This window comes from Myxocyprinus asiaticus, chromosome 34, assembly GCF_019703515.2.
Source record: "Myxocyprinus asiaticus isolate MX2 ecotype Aquarium Trade chromosome 34, UBuf_Myxa_2, whole genome shotgun sequence".
Taxonomy (NCBI): domain Eukaryota; kingdom Metazoa; phylum Chordata; class Actinopteri; order Cypriniformes; family Catostomidae; genus Myxocyprinus; species Myxocyprinus asiaticus.
In genome coordinates, this window is record NC_059377.1 from 22,570,509 (window position 1) to 22,585,971 (window position 15,463).

At 37.5% G+C, this 15,463-nt stretch overlaps 1 protein-coding gene across 1 annotated transcript in view; it reads right to left on the minus strand.

Annotated features, from left to right (window-relative positions):
• Positions 1-14,870, minus strand: part of LOC127425326 (stromal membrane-associated protein 2-like) — a 30,973-nt gene extending 16,103 nt beyond the window's left edge. The window contains exon 1 of the mRNA XM_051671179.1: positions 13,057-14,870. Coding sequence (XP_051527139.1) covers positions 13,057-13,159 — 103 coding nt within the window. The 5' untranslated portion in view covers positions 13,160-14,870. The remainder of the gene's footprint in view (positions 1-13,056) is intronic.
• Positions 14,871-15,463: the final 593 nt, after the last annotated feature.

Genomic DNA, 15,463 nt, shown 5'->3' on the forward strand with positions numbered 1-15,463 from the left:
CCAATCTTCCATAATTAAACTATTAGTTAGTGTTATTATTTGTTGTGGTTTTGAAGCTGGTATTTAGAATTGTCAAATTTCACTACCGACTACTGAAATTTTGGTATTGTGATAATGTATAGCGTATATTGTGTATGGCAGATCTTGCTGCAATAACATGAAAAAGTAGATCTCATTCCATAGAACAATGAGCATCCCTGCATTAATGGTGGCGATGGAGGCTTTCCTTTATTTGACTAACATACGTAACTAATACGTAAATAATGAATGCCCCCACCCCCTCATTTTCAAGGAAATCCAAAAGACAAGTTTTTTAAAAATGTTCAATAAATGCATGATGTTTCCACAGTCAATGAGTAATCGTGTTAAATAATTGTGATCTCAATATTGACTAAAATAATCACGATTATGATTTTTGCCATAATCGAGCAGCCCTACAATGAATATAGTACGTATTAATAGGTCCCTCAGCCAATGGAATTGCTGTGACATCAGAGGGAGACCCGATTTTCAGGAGGGACTCGATTTCTCACGACACCGGCGCTGGACGTTTCTCTGGGAAACTGCAGCAAAACATATAATTAAGAATGTAATTTTGGTTTGCAAAAATGTTGCCATTGTCACCTAAGACCCTGTTTCCACCTGGTATTATGATGTGTTTGGTTGATCCAATCACATGTGGTCAGGTGAGACACATCACTGTTTACACCTGGTCACTGTCTCATGATGACATACATCAATCACTATGTCAGTGTGTTACTGCATGATATTAAAGCACAACAATGTCAGAAAACATGTCAAGCAGAATTATCAGTTATTTTAATGGATTACCTGTATCAAAGGAGCTTCAAGTGGTTGTGCTTCTCGTCTGTTTTGATATCAGACACACTAAAGAAGATCTGTGAAGCTCTCATAACTATGTATGAATCCGCTTTTTACAATTTTTCAATCGGACAGTTATTTCCTTTTAAAGCCGCTCGTAACCGGCTAACTTTAAACTCTTATTGTAGTGCAGCGGTGGATTGACAGGTGAGGGGTGGAGCTTCACTGCTGCCGGGATGCATACAGGACGGATTAGTGTTTACACCTCAAATGTGATTTGGTCAAATGCGTTTTTGACCACATTCGTATGTGGTTTTTGTGACCCAATCACAAAGTGTTTTAGACCCCATTTAGACTTGTATTTAGGGCTGACCACATGTGACCGAAACGCATCTTAATACCAGATGGAAACAGGGTTTAAATTTCATAAGATCAGGCTGAAAAATCTAGTCTAGATTGAAATTTGAGTAAAAAACATTTTTGCATGTTTGTATTGTATCGTGTTGCCATTTTCTATCTAGTTACTTCAATCATTAATTTCTGCCTTCAAGTAAAAAGGGGAACAAGCAAAACTTCATTTGACAAGCAACACTTCATAAAAGTGAACCACTTCCCTTCCAGCTTGACTGGGGCCTTATTTACAGTCTCTGTGAGGAACTTTACAGGGCCGTGCAAAGCCGGCATCACGTTGCTGTTAAAGTTTCATCAACACACCATGTTCTACTAGTCTATATGTTCCTCTGACAAACAGCCCTGTAATCTGCCAAAAAAGGGATGAAAAAACAAAACAAACTTATCAAGACACACAGGGGCACTCCTGAATCAAACAACAAACAAGAAGAGGAGAGAGTGGACCAACAGAACTAAATGGAAGAGTATGAGGAATGTGGATTTTGGTTGGATCTGCTGTGGTGGATGTGTACCAAACAAACAATGGCCCTCAAACAAACATTGTACACACACTCTTTATTAAGTACATCGAAACTGATATATCGGTAACTGATATATTAGACTTTCACCGATATATCGGTATCAACGTATATATAACTTTTTTTCAGAACATATAATGCAGAAAACAATGCTTTAGAATTGGTGTCATAGCGTAGTTTGTCCAACAGAATGCGCTCCGACTCCATTGTTTACAGAACTGAGCTGACGGTGGCTCTGCAGACAGGGCGGAGTTCAGCGGTGTCTCTGTAAATTGTTAACTAGTTTGTGAAATACATACTAGAAACTTAATAAACAATGACCCCATCATTTTCCCTTTTCAATATAACTAATATAACATTAACCTTGTCCCTGACAACCATGTCACTAATGTCTGTTTGCTGTAAACCAGCTATAGTTTGTCAGTGCAGTAAGTAATGTAGCAGATTGAAAGGTAAGCAGAGCATCTTTTTGCAGCTCAGCAGACAACGCTGCGGTGGTGGATTATGTGTGGTGAGTGTTGATTTCATGCTACGCCGTTACCTAGTTGGTGAGACACAATGCTGGAAAGTAAAATAAACAACATCCATCTTTTAATCTCAGTGACAACGAGCTTATAGTTAACTAGCTAATAACATAGCTACTTTCATTGTTGTCAGCTGAGTGGAAGCTAATCTGTAACCAAACTGTTTCATTCAGGATTCACAGTTTGGTACCCCCTTCAACTGAACAATTCCAGTCATTGCATTTATAAAATGTAATATTTAAAAGTCTGGTTTTCCACCATTGAAAGTTTCCCCTGAACTTGTATAGCAGAATACGGTGTAACACCGCTGCTTATCTGTTTATCTTGACTCGGCAGTATTAATATAGTCAGCATTTGACTGATACTAAACAGTACTGATGTTTATTTAGCCATTTATTTTATTTTTATTTATTCTTTATTTAAATGGTCAGCATTTGACTGATACTAAACAGTACTGATGTTTATTTAGCTATTTATTTTATTTGTATTTATTCTTTATTTTAATGGTCAGCATTTGACTGATACCAAACAGTACTGATATTTATTTAGCTATTTGTTTTTATTTATTCTTTATTTAAACGGTCAGCAATTGACTTATACTAAACATACAGTACTGATGTTTATTAAGCTATTTATTGTATTTTTATTTATTCTTTATTTTCTCAGTGTTCATTTCTAGAATTTGTTGACAATGTATAATAATAATGTCAAATATTCTTTGATAAAAATATTTGTTTAAGAAATCAGCCTTCTGAGTACCTTTGTATAGTCATATCGGTGCAAAATCTGTGAAAAATCCACATAGAAAATGTCTGTTTTCATTCCAGCTCAAAAATTAAATGTATCGGCCACCATATCGGTAATCGGTGAATTTTCCCTCTCTAAAATCGGTATTGGTCTCAAAAATCTCATATCGGTCGGGCTCTAGTTCATAACATATATCTTTAATTACATTTTCTAATATGAACAACCAGTCTGTAATTGCATTGATTTAAGTCTAACAAACCTTGATACAACATAACATGGTTCTTGATTTAGTCTATTTCGATTAGGAGGTGACTGAAAGTAAAGACTTGTGGTTCAGTAAGTCAGATGTTAATTCAGTAATTGCTCATTAATTGATTGATTCAGCGAGTGAGTGAGCCAATTTAGATCTACATGTATGAAAGTCAGTGACTCATTTGGGTGTCATTTTTCAAGAACGGGCTCAGTCATTTGTTTGCAAATTGACCTACACTGATCATATTGTACAGTATGTTTTTTGATGCATGCAATGCAATGCATTTAGAAAGATCTGTGGTCTATTTATATTTTTCATTGGATTTTTTGCAGTGTCTTTCTCTTTTATCACATTTGATTTAGACAGCAAGCTCACAAGTCAGTCTAAATCCAATGACACTTGGTTCCAATTGGTTCCAAACATACAGATGAACCTGTTTGTGAGGCATTAGCCCACATGGATCAACAAGCCACATGCTTAGAAATTAGAATCTAACACGCTCAAACAGATCTGTACTGACAGAGACAAGCTTTTTGGGGGAAACCACAGGTTGGGCTTTGAACTACAGACCCAATTTACCAACTGAGTTGAGGGATTCTTGGTTTCATGCTCTGCTGGAACCACAGGGCTTCTCAGATCCCAACATATCCAAAGGAGAAGAAATGACTCAAGAATGAATCTGGCACTCTCAGAACAGATGGACTGCTTGTTTTATTCAGGATGAAAATTAATGAAGACAGGCCTTGTTCTAAATTATGTAAACATGAACTCTCTATTATCATGCCATTAACACGTGTCTGTGAGCCCAATGTTGGAGTAAGCATTAGGACTGCAGACTGCACTCTGTTTGATGCTAATCTCTAAAGCTGATGTGACACCTGGAAAACAGGGACATCAACAGAGGATGTCTAGTCCCTCTTGCTACAACTTTGTACTACAGATGGAACCTAGTGGGCAAACATCATTACTAATAGTCATTTTTTATCTAATTTGAAATTATAACTACGCAATTCCGTTCTGTCCTCTTTCTAAGGACTGATCGGAAAAGTCTGAACCTTGGCAAGAGCAATGTTGTGTGAAGCATCGTGTGAAGCACCACGTGTGTATGAAAAAGCCTTTCATTCATTCCTTAGTTATGCAGTTGCTTCAAAATGCCCTAGAAATATCTACTGGGTGACATAAACAACTTTCACAATTCTTCCAGGACATGACCTTAGTAAATATCTGATGTAGCCTATTCAAAATGTACAGAACCCTTACAAAAGGGCCTTTGTGAATATTAAACTGCTATCCTTATAATGGTATCCAATTTGGTATCTTTCAGTATTATATATATATATATATATATATATATATATATATATATATATATATATATATATATATATATATTAGGACCTTTAAAACACAGCTAAACCCACTATTGACCTTTTTTCACTCTCATTCCCACACAAGCACCACTAGTGTGTTTACTATGTGAATTAAATTATTTGCTAGTTGCTAATGAGTAGAGCCCATAGAGAACCAAATGTACATTAGATTCCTCAGTGAAAGAATTAGGTTTATAAGGGACAGTCATTGTGTCCACCCTCTTCACATCTTCAATCCACCCTACAGCCTCCACAGCAATATCTCCATGACAACCAGAAAACAAGAGAATGCAAATGAGTCTCATAGTACTAAGTGGTCTGGAAGAAAAGGTCAAAATTAAAACTACTTCAAAACTGAGATATGACGTAGTGTGATTATCAAACCGCAAGGGCTGTGATTTAATTAAATAAATAAATAGTCTGCACATGCTGCTTGCTGCACTTACTGTATGTGTGCAGCGTTGTTCTCTGTGTTGTATTACATTCTCAAAGCATGTGTGCGGCTAATGAGCTGAGCGCATTATATTTATAGCGCACTAGATTAACTAATTGCCGATTCGCGTAATTCCAAATATGCTTAGCCGCTAAAAGTTACTATCCACATCCCCATAAACTTAATAACCCCATAACACTGGGTTTTTGTACACAGAAGACTGGATGAGAGCATTTCGCTGCATTTCAATGCCATTGAAATGTGTCTAGAAGGTGTGTCTAGAAGGTAACAAGGTAACATGGTAACAAGCCTTAGTCTCGCGAGAGTCACAGTCGCATTCGCTGTTACTAAGGTTAGATTTAGGGTTTAAGGTTAGGGAAAGGTTTAGGGGTAGAGATTCTGTAGACTCCAAATTAGGGCTGTCACGATTATGAATTTTGGCTGACGATTAATTGTCAAACAAATAATTGTGATTATGACGATTAATTGTCTGTTTGAGGGCTATGATGATTAACTGTCTCTTTTAGGGCTTTCACGATTAATTGATATAAGCTGTCATATTACTTAAAGGAATGTTCCAGGTTCAATACAGATTGTGGCATAATGTTGATTACCACAAAAATTAATTTCGACTTGTTCCTCCTTTTCTTTCAAAAAAGCAAAAATCTGTTCCAGTGAGGTCCTTACAATGGAAGTGAATGGGGACAATAAAAGTGAGCATGGCCAATTTTTGGAGGGTTTAAACACAGAAATGTGAAGCTTATAATTTTATAAAAGCACTTGCATTAATTCTTCTGTTGAAATTTGTGTATTATTTGAACTGTAAAGTTGTTTAAATAGTCATTTTTACAGTCATTTTAGGTTTGTTGACTGCATCGTCATGGTAACAAAGTTGTAAAATTGGCTATAACTTTACACAGAAAAGGTTTATAAGTGATTTTATCACACTAAAATCATGTTTATACAAATATCCTTTATGTCTTGTGGTTATACTTTTGAAAAAGTGAGTATTTGAATGTTAAAAAATTGGCCCCCATTCACTTCCATTGTAAGTGTCTCACTGGAACACAGATTTTTGCTTTTTTTAAAGAAAAAGCGGGATGAGTCGAAATTTATTTTTGTGGTAATCAACATTATGCCACAAATGCATTAAACCCGGAACATTCCTTCAAGGTGCATGTGTGCTTCATTCACCTTAAGAAGTCATCTTTACATATTTAACTTCAAATAAATAGATCAAATAATAAAATAGGGATATATGATTTCCTTTAAAGGCTTTAAAATTATATGAATGACATAAAATATTGTTTTTAAATATAAAAAACATTTCTAAATACTTAAAATATATCTATCTTTTTGGTCCACTTTAATTTTGGTCAATTTTTTAGTCACCTGTTGTTTTTGGAACTCTAAAAAATATATAATACAAACTATTTTTTTTAATATTTATATATAATATAATGTAATATTATATTATATTAAGCAATAGTAAAATATTTATGTCCTCATTTCTTCACTTTCACTAGTCATTTTTATGCTCTTTGCTGAAAACCACAAGCCATTATTTCTCATTATTTCTCAAAACCTTTGAGATTTCATTTCATCATTTTATCACAAGTGTCTGTCTCCTCCTCTGTGACATTAACAATGCGTGAATTAACCTGCTTTGAAAAAATTCTATACAATGTAAAGATGATGTGAATCTGTTTTTTCAAATGTATTTTTTCTTTTATTTATTTAAGATGTTTTTAAGAGGACTCAATTGTGAACACCCTTTCTTGAGTATTTCTACTGGCAGAAGAGCATGTTTGCCCATGACTTATTTTGGTCAAAAAGAAACACTTACTAGTTGTTGTTTTTATTTTATGTTAATAATCATATCACAGCTCAAATCGCAGACACAATATTTTTCAAAATAATCACAATTAGTATATATAAGTGTGAGCACTGAGCAAGCATAAAGATAAGAAATATGCTGTTAATCAGAGAATGCACACAGTTCCAGCATTTCCAACAGCTCAATGATAGGTCTGAATGGATCGTTAAAGACAGCAACAATTGAACTCCAGGGGTTTATATATTGCCTTATAAATGACTGCAGCTCAACTCTAAATTACAGACTGATAAAAGTGAGCTTCAGCCAAAACAGGAGGAACAGACACCTTCCAAGCAAAGTTGGCAGTAAGCTATCAAAAGAAATCTATACTGTACTAAAGCTGTACTAACACAATATAACACAAAAGCTATATAGTTTCAATGTCTGGCCAAAAAACATATGACAAGGCAGTTCCAATATATAATAACATGTCTATCACATGACATTCTTTAAACATAAAACTACTCTTCCCTATTTTGTTCAACCAGCCAGAAAGCAAACAAACTCACATGCTAGTGGAAAACATGTTGTAGTCTTTAAAGAGGAATTAAACTTCATCGCCTCTCATAAAAACCACAACACTCCAGCATGAGTTGCTGATTAGATTTTGGGCCACCTGCACTATTTTGATGTGTAACAAAACAGTATCACTATGGCGAAGTGTTATTACAGAAACACTAAAAGTAATAAGACTAATACATTTATAAAGTACTATTATACTTGTGACTTGTCTGCTCACTTTCACATAGCGCAACATCAAATTGAGTTACTGCATCATAGGATAACTTTAGCAATACCCAAGTCTAGTCTTAACGCATTATCTGCAAAAACAGCAACAAAGTGCTTGTGAAGTAAACTTGCCCTAATGCTGGTGTTAGAACCAAATATCAGTAGCCCATTCAACAATTTCCATCATAACTTCAATATAAAACAGTGTTTCTTTTCTTAGTGTGAGCCAAGTCCAAATTTGTACACTGCTCTACATAAAAATAACCTAGCCTGTTAATCTTGCTTGACCACTATGAGTTATTACCTCAATCAGCCGGCTTCAGTTTGATTGGTCGACATAGAGTGGTTACAGAATGAAGGTTTGCAAACATATGGCCACTCTAATGTCCACTGCCTTTGGGACTGTTCCCATTTCAGAAGAGGCTGCCCAAGCATGGACGTCCTGTGGCTGTGCTACACAAGCTCCCCCTAGGGCAACAACATTTGTATGTACTGTACATGTTTGTGCATTAGAGTTAGAAAAATGGTACAAACATATGTTACAAAGTCAAATGAAACCTTCAAAGTAAGTGGCAGAACATTCAACTGGAATACGGTTGAGTAAGTACATGAAGAGTTTTGGGTGCTGCTTTCCAAGCAAATGTTTAAAACGTGGAGGAGTGGAGGGCTTGCCCTGTCCACCGGCTCAGTAGAGGACTTTATCCAGCCACAGCCGTAGATCAGACAGGGAGGGCTGGGAATAGATTACATCTGACCAATGGCAAATGGTCTCTTGGAATAAGGAGAAGGCAAGAATGGTGTTCCTTATGGGCTGGAGGTCGAACTGAGAGAAGTCTGCCCACATAAAGTTTCTGACAAGCAGAATCACAGAAGCAGCACAATTTGAGAGTAATATGAGTATGTGTGTACTGTGATTTGTGCGATGTTTGTTGCAAAACAAATTCATTTAAAATTTAACCACCAAATTTAAGTACCTTCTGTACTCTCTCAAAACTGAGATTATAAAGTCGTTATCGGTGTTATTTGAACTATTTTTCCCCATGCCTCAAACTGTAAGTTTGAGAAACTGAAAGTTGCAAAGTTGCATATCAAAGTTAAACATTTAGAGTACGCAATAGAAGAACTTAAAAAAAGGAAATGGCTAAAAACAGGAAATAGTTGCAAAAGGGAATTTTGCAAATGCATGATTCGACTGTACATTCTCACAATCCCACTCTCAAATGCCTTAAAGGAATATTCGGGGTTCAATACAAGCAAAAATTTAGGTTCCAGTGAGGCTCTTACAATGGAAGTGAATGAGGCCAATCTATAGCCACCACAAGACATAAACAATATGCATGTTAATATGATTTTAGTGTGATAAAATCGTTTACTAACCTTTTCTGTTTAAAGTTATAGCCAATTTTCGTTTAGCCATGATGATGTAATGTCAACAAACCCTAAAATAGCTGTAAAAATTACGCCACAATCAACATTATGCCACAAATGCTGTCGATTGAGGTTAACTTGTATTGAACCCAGTATATTTCTTTAATAAAATGTCATGTGCCTTAATGTTTATACTGTGGAATTTAAGAGTATGTTGTCACATACAAACGTCTTTTCTTATATTTATTGACAGGAAAATATAGCAAAGTCCAATGACATAAATAGCAAATAAATAATGTACACAAAATCTATATATCTTTTGTTGTTTTTGTTAGTTTATCCTGTGTTTAGTAATTTTTTTCTAATCAGTTTTACCAGGGACGAACTGCTAGACATTTGGCAGCACATACCAGACAATCTTTTCCTGGTTTTGGACTATTCAGGCGTTTTGCTGGACATTTTAGTCAGAGGCACAGCTGTGTTGTTAAAGCGTGCTATGAGACGCAAGCGAGGGAAGGGAGCCGGAGTGCTGATCAAGCTCGAACAGCACAGCTTTCGAACAACGCTGCCGAGTATTCATCTAGCGAATCTCCACTCTCTCCCTATCAAAACGGACAAACTACATCTCCTCACCCGTACAAACAAGGACTTTTCAAACTCTGCTGACTTGTGCTTCACAGAAACCTGGCTGAGTGAAGCCATTCTGGAGAGCGCATTATATCTGCCGGGCTTCCAGCTGTTCAGAACGGATCGCGCTGTGGAATTAACGGGGAAAACGAGAGGTGGAACTGCTTTTACATCAATGAAAGTTGGTGTACAGATGTAACAACATTAAAGAAGATGTGCTGTCCTAATTTGGAAGCGATCTTTATCAACTGTAAGCCTTTCTACTCGCCGCGGGAGTTTTCCTCTTTTATTCTGGTGAGTGTGTACATCATGCCACAAGCGTGCGTGAACGCAATGCTGCAACAGCTGGCTGATCAGATCATAGACATGGAGCAACAAAACCTGGACTCACTTATTATTATTCTCGGCGATTTTAACAAGGCTTCAAATGCTCCACTATCATCTCTGTCCCAAATTAACCAAACATCACAGGACATAATGACTACAGACCTGTCGCCCTGATGTCTGTGGTCATGAAGTCATTTGAGAGACTGGTGTTGGCCCACCTGAAGGACATCACTGGATGCTTTCTTGATCCCCTTCAATTTGCTTATAGAGCAAACAGATCTGTGGATGATGCAGTCAACATGGGATTGCATCATATCCTGCAACATCTAGAGACCAGGGACATATGCAAGGATCCTTTATGTGGACATCCCAGTTCTCCTATGGAATAAATTAATCCAGCTCTCTGTTCCCACGTTTATCTGTCAGAGGGTCACCAGCTTTCTGACGGACAGGCAGCAGCTATTGAGACAGGGGAAACTCACTTCCAGCACATGTATGATCAGCACTGGTGTCCCCCAGGGATGCGTGCTCTCCCCACTACTCATCTCCCTGTATACCAATGACTGCACCGCCAAGAACCCCTTTGTCAAGCTCCTGAAGTCTGCAGATGACACTACTGCCATCGGCCTCATCCAAGATGACGATGAGTGTGCATACAGAAGGGAGGTTGAATGGCTGGCTCACTGGTGCAGTCATAACAATGTGGAGCTCAACACGCTCAAAATAGTGGAGATGATAGTGGATTTAGGAGGAACACCCCAACATTGATCCCGCTCACCATTCTAAACAGCACTGTGGCAGCAGTGGAGTCATTCAGGTTCCTGGGCACTACCATCTCACAGGACCTGAAATGGGAGACCCACATTGACTCAACCGTGAAAAAGGCCCAGCAGAGGTTGTTCTTCCTTCGGCAGCTGAGGAAGTTCAATCTGCCACAGGCACTGCTAATCTAGTTCTACTCAGCAGTCATTGAGTCTGTCCTCTGCACTTCAATAACTGGTTTGGTTCAGCAATGAATATATCAGATTTGTATTTGTACATATGTATATTTATATGTTTTGTCTTGCTGTATATTTCTATATGTATATTTCTGTTCTGTTTTTTTTAAATTATTATTATTATTATTATCTCTGTCATGTTGTTGTATTGTTTGAGCACTGGACGCTTCTGTCACCAAGAAAAATTCCTTGTATGTGTAAGCATACTTTGCAATAAAGCTGGAATCGGGCAGATTCGTCTTTGTGAAGGACGCATGAATCAAGCCACGTACAAGGTTATCCTGGAAGAAAACTTGCTTCCTTCTGCTCTGACAATGTTCCTCATCTCCGAGGATTGTTTTTTTTCCAGCAGGACAATGCTACATGCCACACAGCCAGGTCAATCAAGGTGTGGATGGAGGACCACCGGATCAAGACCCTGTAATGGCCAGCCCAATCTCCACACCAGAACCCCATTGAAAACCTCTGGAATGTGATCAAGAGGAAGACGGATGGCCACAAGCCATCAAACAAAGCCGAGCTGCTTGAATTTTTGCGCCAGGAGTGGCATAAGGTCACCCAAGAGCAATGTGAAAGACTGGTAAAGAGCATGCCAAGACACATGAAAGCTGTGATTGAAAATCAGGGTTATTCCACCAGATATTGATTCTGAACTCTTCCTAAGTGAAAACATTAGTGTTGTTTTGTTTAAAAATGAATATGAACTTGTTTTCTTTGCATTATTCGAGGTCTGAAAACATGGCATCTTTTTTTGTTATTTTGACCAGTTGCCATTTTCTGCAAATAAATGCTCTAAATGACAATATTTTTACTTGGAATTTGGGAGAAATGTTGTCAGTAGTTTATAGAATAAAACAAAAATTTTCATTTTACTCAAACACATACCTATAAATAGTAAATCCAGAGAAACTGATAATTTTGCAGTGGATTTTTTCCAGAGCTGTGTATATATATATATATATATATATATATATATATATATATATATATATATATATATGTGTGTGTGTGTGTGTGTGTGTGTGTGTGTGTGTGTGTGTGTGTGTGTGTGTGTATTAATATTTCAGTTTGATATTTAAGAAAGGAGAGATACCCAGAGGAAGGATGCTGAGCCGTATGAAGAAGCAGCTATCTGTCACGTTATTAAACCAATCAGGTCAGAGTAAACTGGTCAACGAAAACCTAATTTGATTGGTTACTAGAAGCAGGTAGACCCGCCTCCCTCCTCGAGCTTGCAAAACTATTTTCAGTGAGAAATTAGTGCCAAAATTGTGAGCGCAACAGAAGGAAGACCGAACAGTGTATATCGGATTAATTCTGGAAAATATTTATGCCACAAACACAAGTCATATACAAGTTTGCAGTAGTTTATTTGACACACACAGCCTGATTCTACGCGGTCAATTCGTATTGCTGTCCATGACACCCTTTATTTGCTTGCAGATTTGCAATGTTTTTGGCCATATTTAGGTGCAAAAACCGTGCGCGCGCGCGAGAGAGAGAGAGAGAGAGAGAGAGGAAGTCATAAGAATGCACACCAAATGTCCTTTGTGTTAATACGCAAATACAGATTCACAACATATGAATCACTCTTATGCAAAGCATTAACGTATTGCTAATATTTTTTCTTACGCTTACAACTTGATTTACACCTTCACAAATCGTTCTGTGCGCATGCAATTTGATTTACTCTTTCACAAATCCGACTCAGTGCATGCACATTTTTCTGTCACGCTTGTAACTTAATTTACGCCTTTACAAATCTTACTCAACGCATGCATATCATTTAAGTACTATTTTACCTTCATAGATGTTGACGTCAAAACATTCGACTATCAGCATTGCTGACATCACTACAGCAACCAAACAAACTGCTGTAAAACACACGGCCTACCTTTCATTGAATGAATTTCCATGAATCTCGCCCACTACCCGAACCTCTTGTACACAAACATTGAACATAACTGCATACAATAAACTCAACTTATAGTGGCATGAACATTAAATAGTTTCAAGATCAGTTGAAAGCAGAGATGATGAATATGTATCTTACCTTTGGCGTGACAATCAGCGCAAAACTTGTTTTCCTCTAACGCGAGAAGAGATGCGAGTACAGCCTGATAGCGGTCAATGTCTTTCACTGATTTACCCGTCATCTTCACAGCTCGATATCTCACTTTTACACCCGTAAACTGGAGCTCTGGAATAAATGGTCAACCGCTATTGAGAAGAAAATGTTCAGATGTTTTGTCAGTTAATGGAAACACCGGGAAGCAGATCGCTGACTGTCACAACCGGTGTTGGCTGCAGATGAACACAAAAACACCGTTATACCGCTAGATAAGAGAAAATGGTTGCTTCAAAGCCAACAAACGTTTGAAAAACAACGCGACCTTCCCTGCTGTACATTCGTTGGTCCACAACTTTTCCTCCCGCAGTATCAGAGAAACATCATCGAGTACGTTCAAGCGCTACACTTCAGCACAAGGGGTCGTTCAAACCGAAAACGCTTTGACGCGCTCTCCGCGCTGTTTTTCCAACTGTTTTCGTATGTAAACCTGCGTTAGACTCGACGTCTTTGACCGTCTCACTGTTTTAGCGTCTCGTGCAGGAGCGTGGCGTTTTTTAAACGCCGTGTAAAGTTCAAAATATTTGTTGTTAAAAACGCGTCTTAAGCTTGCGTCTAGCTTGTTTTAGCGTAAGGTCGTGTTCGGTGTGAACAGCCCCTAACATATCTCAGATGCGCTTTCCTGTTTCCGCTCTTAGTCACCGCAATGCCTCGTTTGTGTCTTCTTGTGGGCTGCAGTCATGCGCTGTTATCACATTCAACATCTATAAGACTGAACAATAAATTCCAACATCAGATGAACAATTGCGGTCGTGACGTTCGCTGGTATATGATGTGAATTATCGCCCCTTTGTGTAACATCTAGAATTTGAGGAATTGTGCCATCCAGTGGGGAAAACACGACATTGTATGAAACCGCACAGAATTCATTCATTTGTTGCCTTTTTGCAGCCATGTTAAATAACTATTTTATCTTGCCTGTACATGATGGCTAAGAGTATGAAGTAAGATTAATGACAGCTTTTAACTGTCATGCAATGTCATTCAGCAGATTTGGGAGGTGCAACCTCGGTTTACGTAAACAACAGGATGACCCGAAGCCATATTTAATTTTTAAAGGGAACGAAAACAATGGGTTGTACTACATTAGTGTTAATCGTTCAGCTGACAGAAATTTAAATAAAATATTTCTGGGGGGAAAAAAGTAAACAAGTTGTGAAAATTAGATGTGATCTAGCTTTACAGCTTTATACAAGTGCTTACAATATAATTGAAGAGATCCCTCACGGCCGCGTATTCATTCCCGTCAAAAATAAATAAACATGGCGCTGAATAAGATTGATATATGTTCCGTGTTCAGTCAGAAATAGGTCTAAATACAAGAGATAATCAGGATGCTGTTAGCAAAAGTGGAATGCCTTCAACAAAGCAAACTTTTCCTAACCCCATCTACATTCGCTTAATTAAAATGTTTTTATTTTCCTCTGCCTTGACTTCTCAATTCACAGCGTTGAGGTACAGTGACCTCAAAACCTAATCTGGACCCTTAAGACACACTTAAACATGTGTGATGTCATTGCATTAGAAACCATTCCCTTACAAAAATTGAGTTCACTGCCAATTAAATCAAAACCAATATCATTTATTTAAAAGAAATGTAGCACAGGCATCCTTTTCATTAAGGTTTGTTAGGATTAACTGTGAAGCAGTAGTTTATAATGTATTTAAACACTTTGTGATCGTCAGACTTAGTGGAACATGTCCATACATTACCTGTAGTTACTCAAGGTCACAGGTGTCAAACTTGGGTTACTGTCTTCAAGGGATAGTTCACCCAAAAATTTAAGTTCTAAACATTTACTCGCCCTCATGCCATCCCAGACGTGTATGAATTTATTTCTTCTGCATAACACAAATGGAGATTTTTAGAAGAATATCTCAGCTCTGTAGGTCCTCGCAATGCAAGTGAATGGTGGCTAGAACTTTGAAGTTCCAAAAAGCATATAAAGGCAGCATAAAAGTAATCCACACAACTCCAGTGGATAAATCCATGACTTCAGAAGGGATATAATAGTTGTGGTTGAGAAACAAAGAAATATTTAAGTCTTTTTATCTTTTCTTTTTTTTTTACTATAAATTCTCCTCCAGTAGGTGGCGATATTCACAAAGAATGGGAATCACCAAAAACAAAAGAAGAAGAATGTGGAAATAAAAGTGAAAGTGGAGATTTATTGTCAAAAAGGATTTAAAAATGTATTTGTTTCTCACCCACACTAATCAGATCGCTTCTGAAGACATGGATTTAACCACTGCAGTCGTATAGAATACTTTTATGCTGCCTTTAGGTGCTTTTTGGAGCTTCAAAGCTTTGGCCACCATTCACTTGCATTGT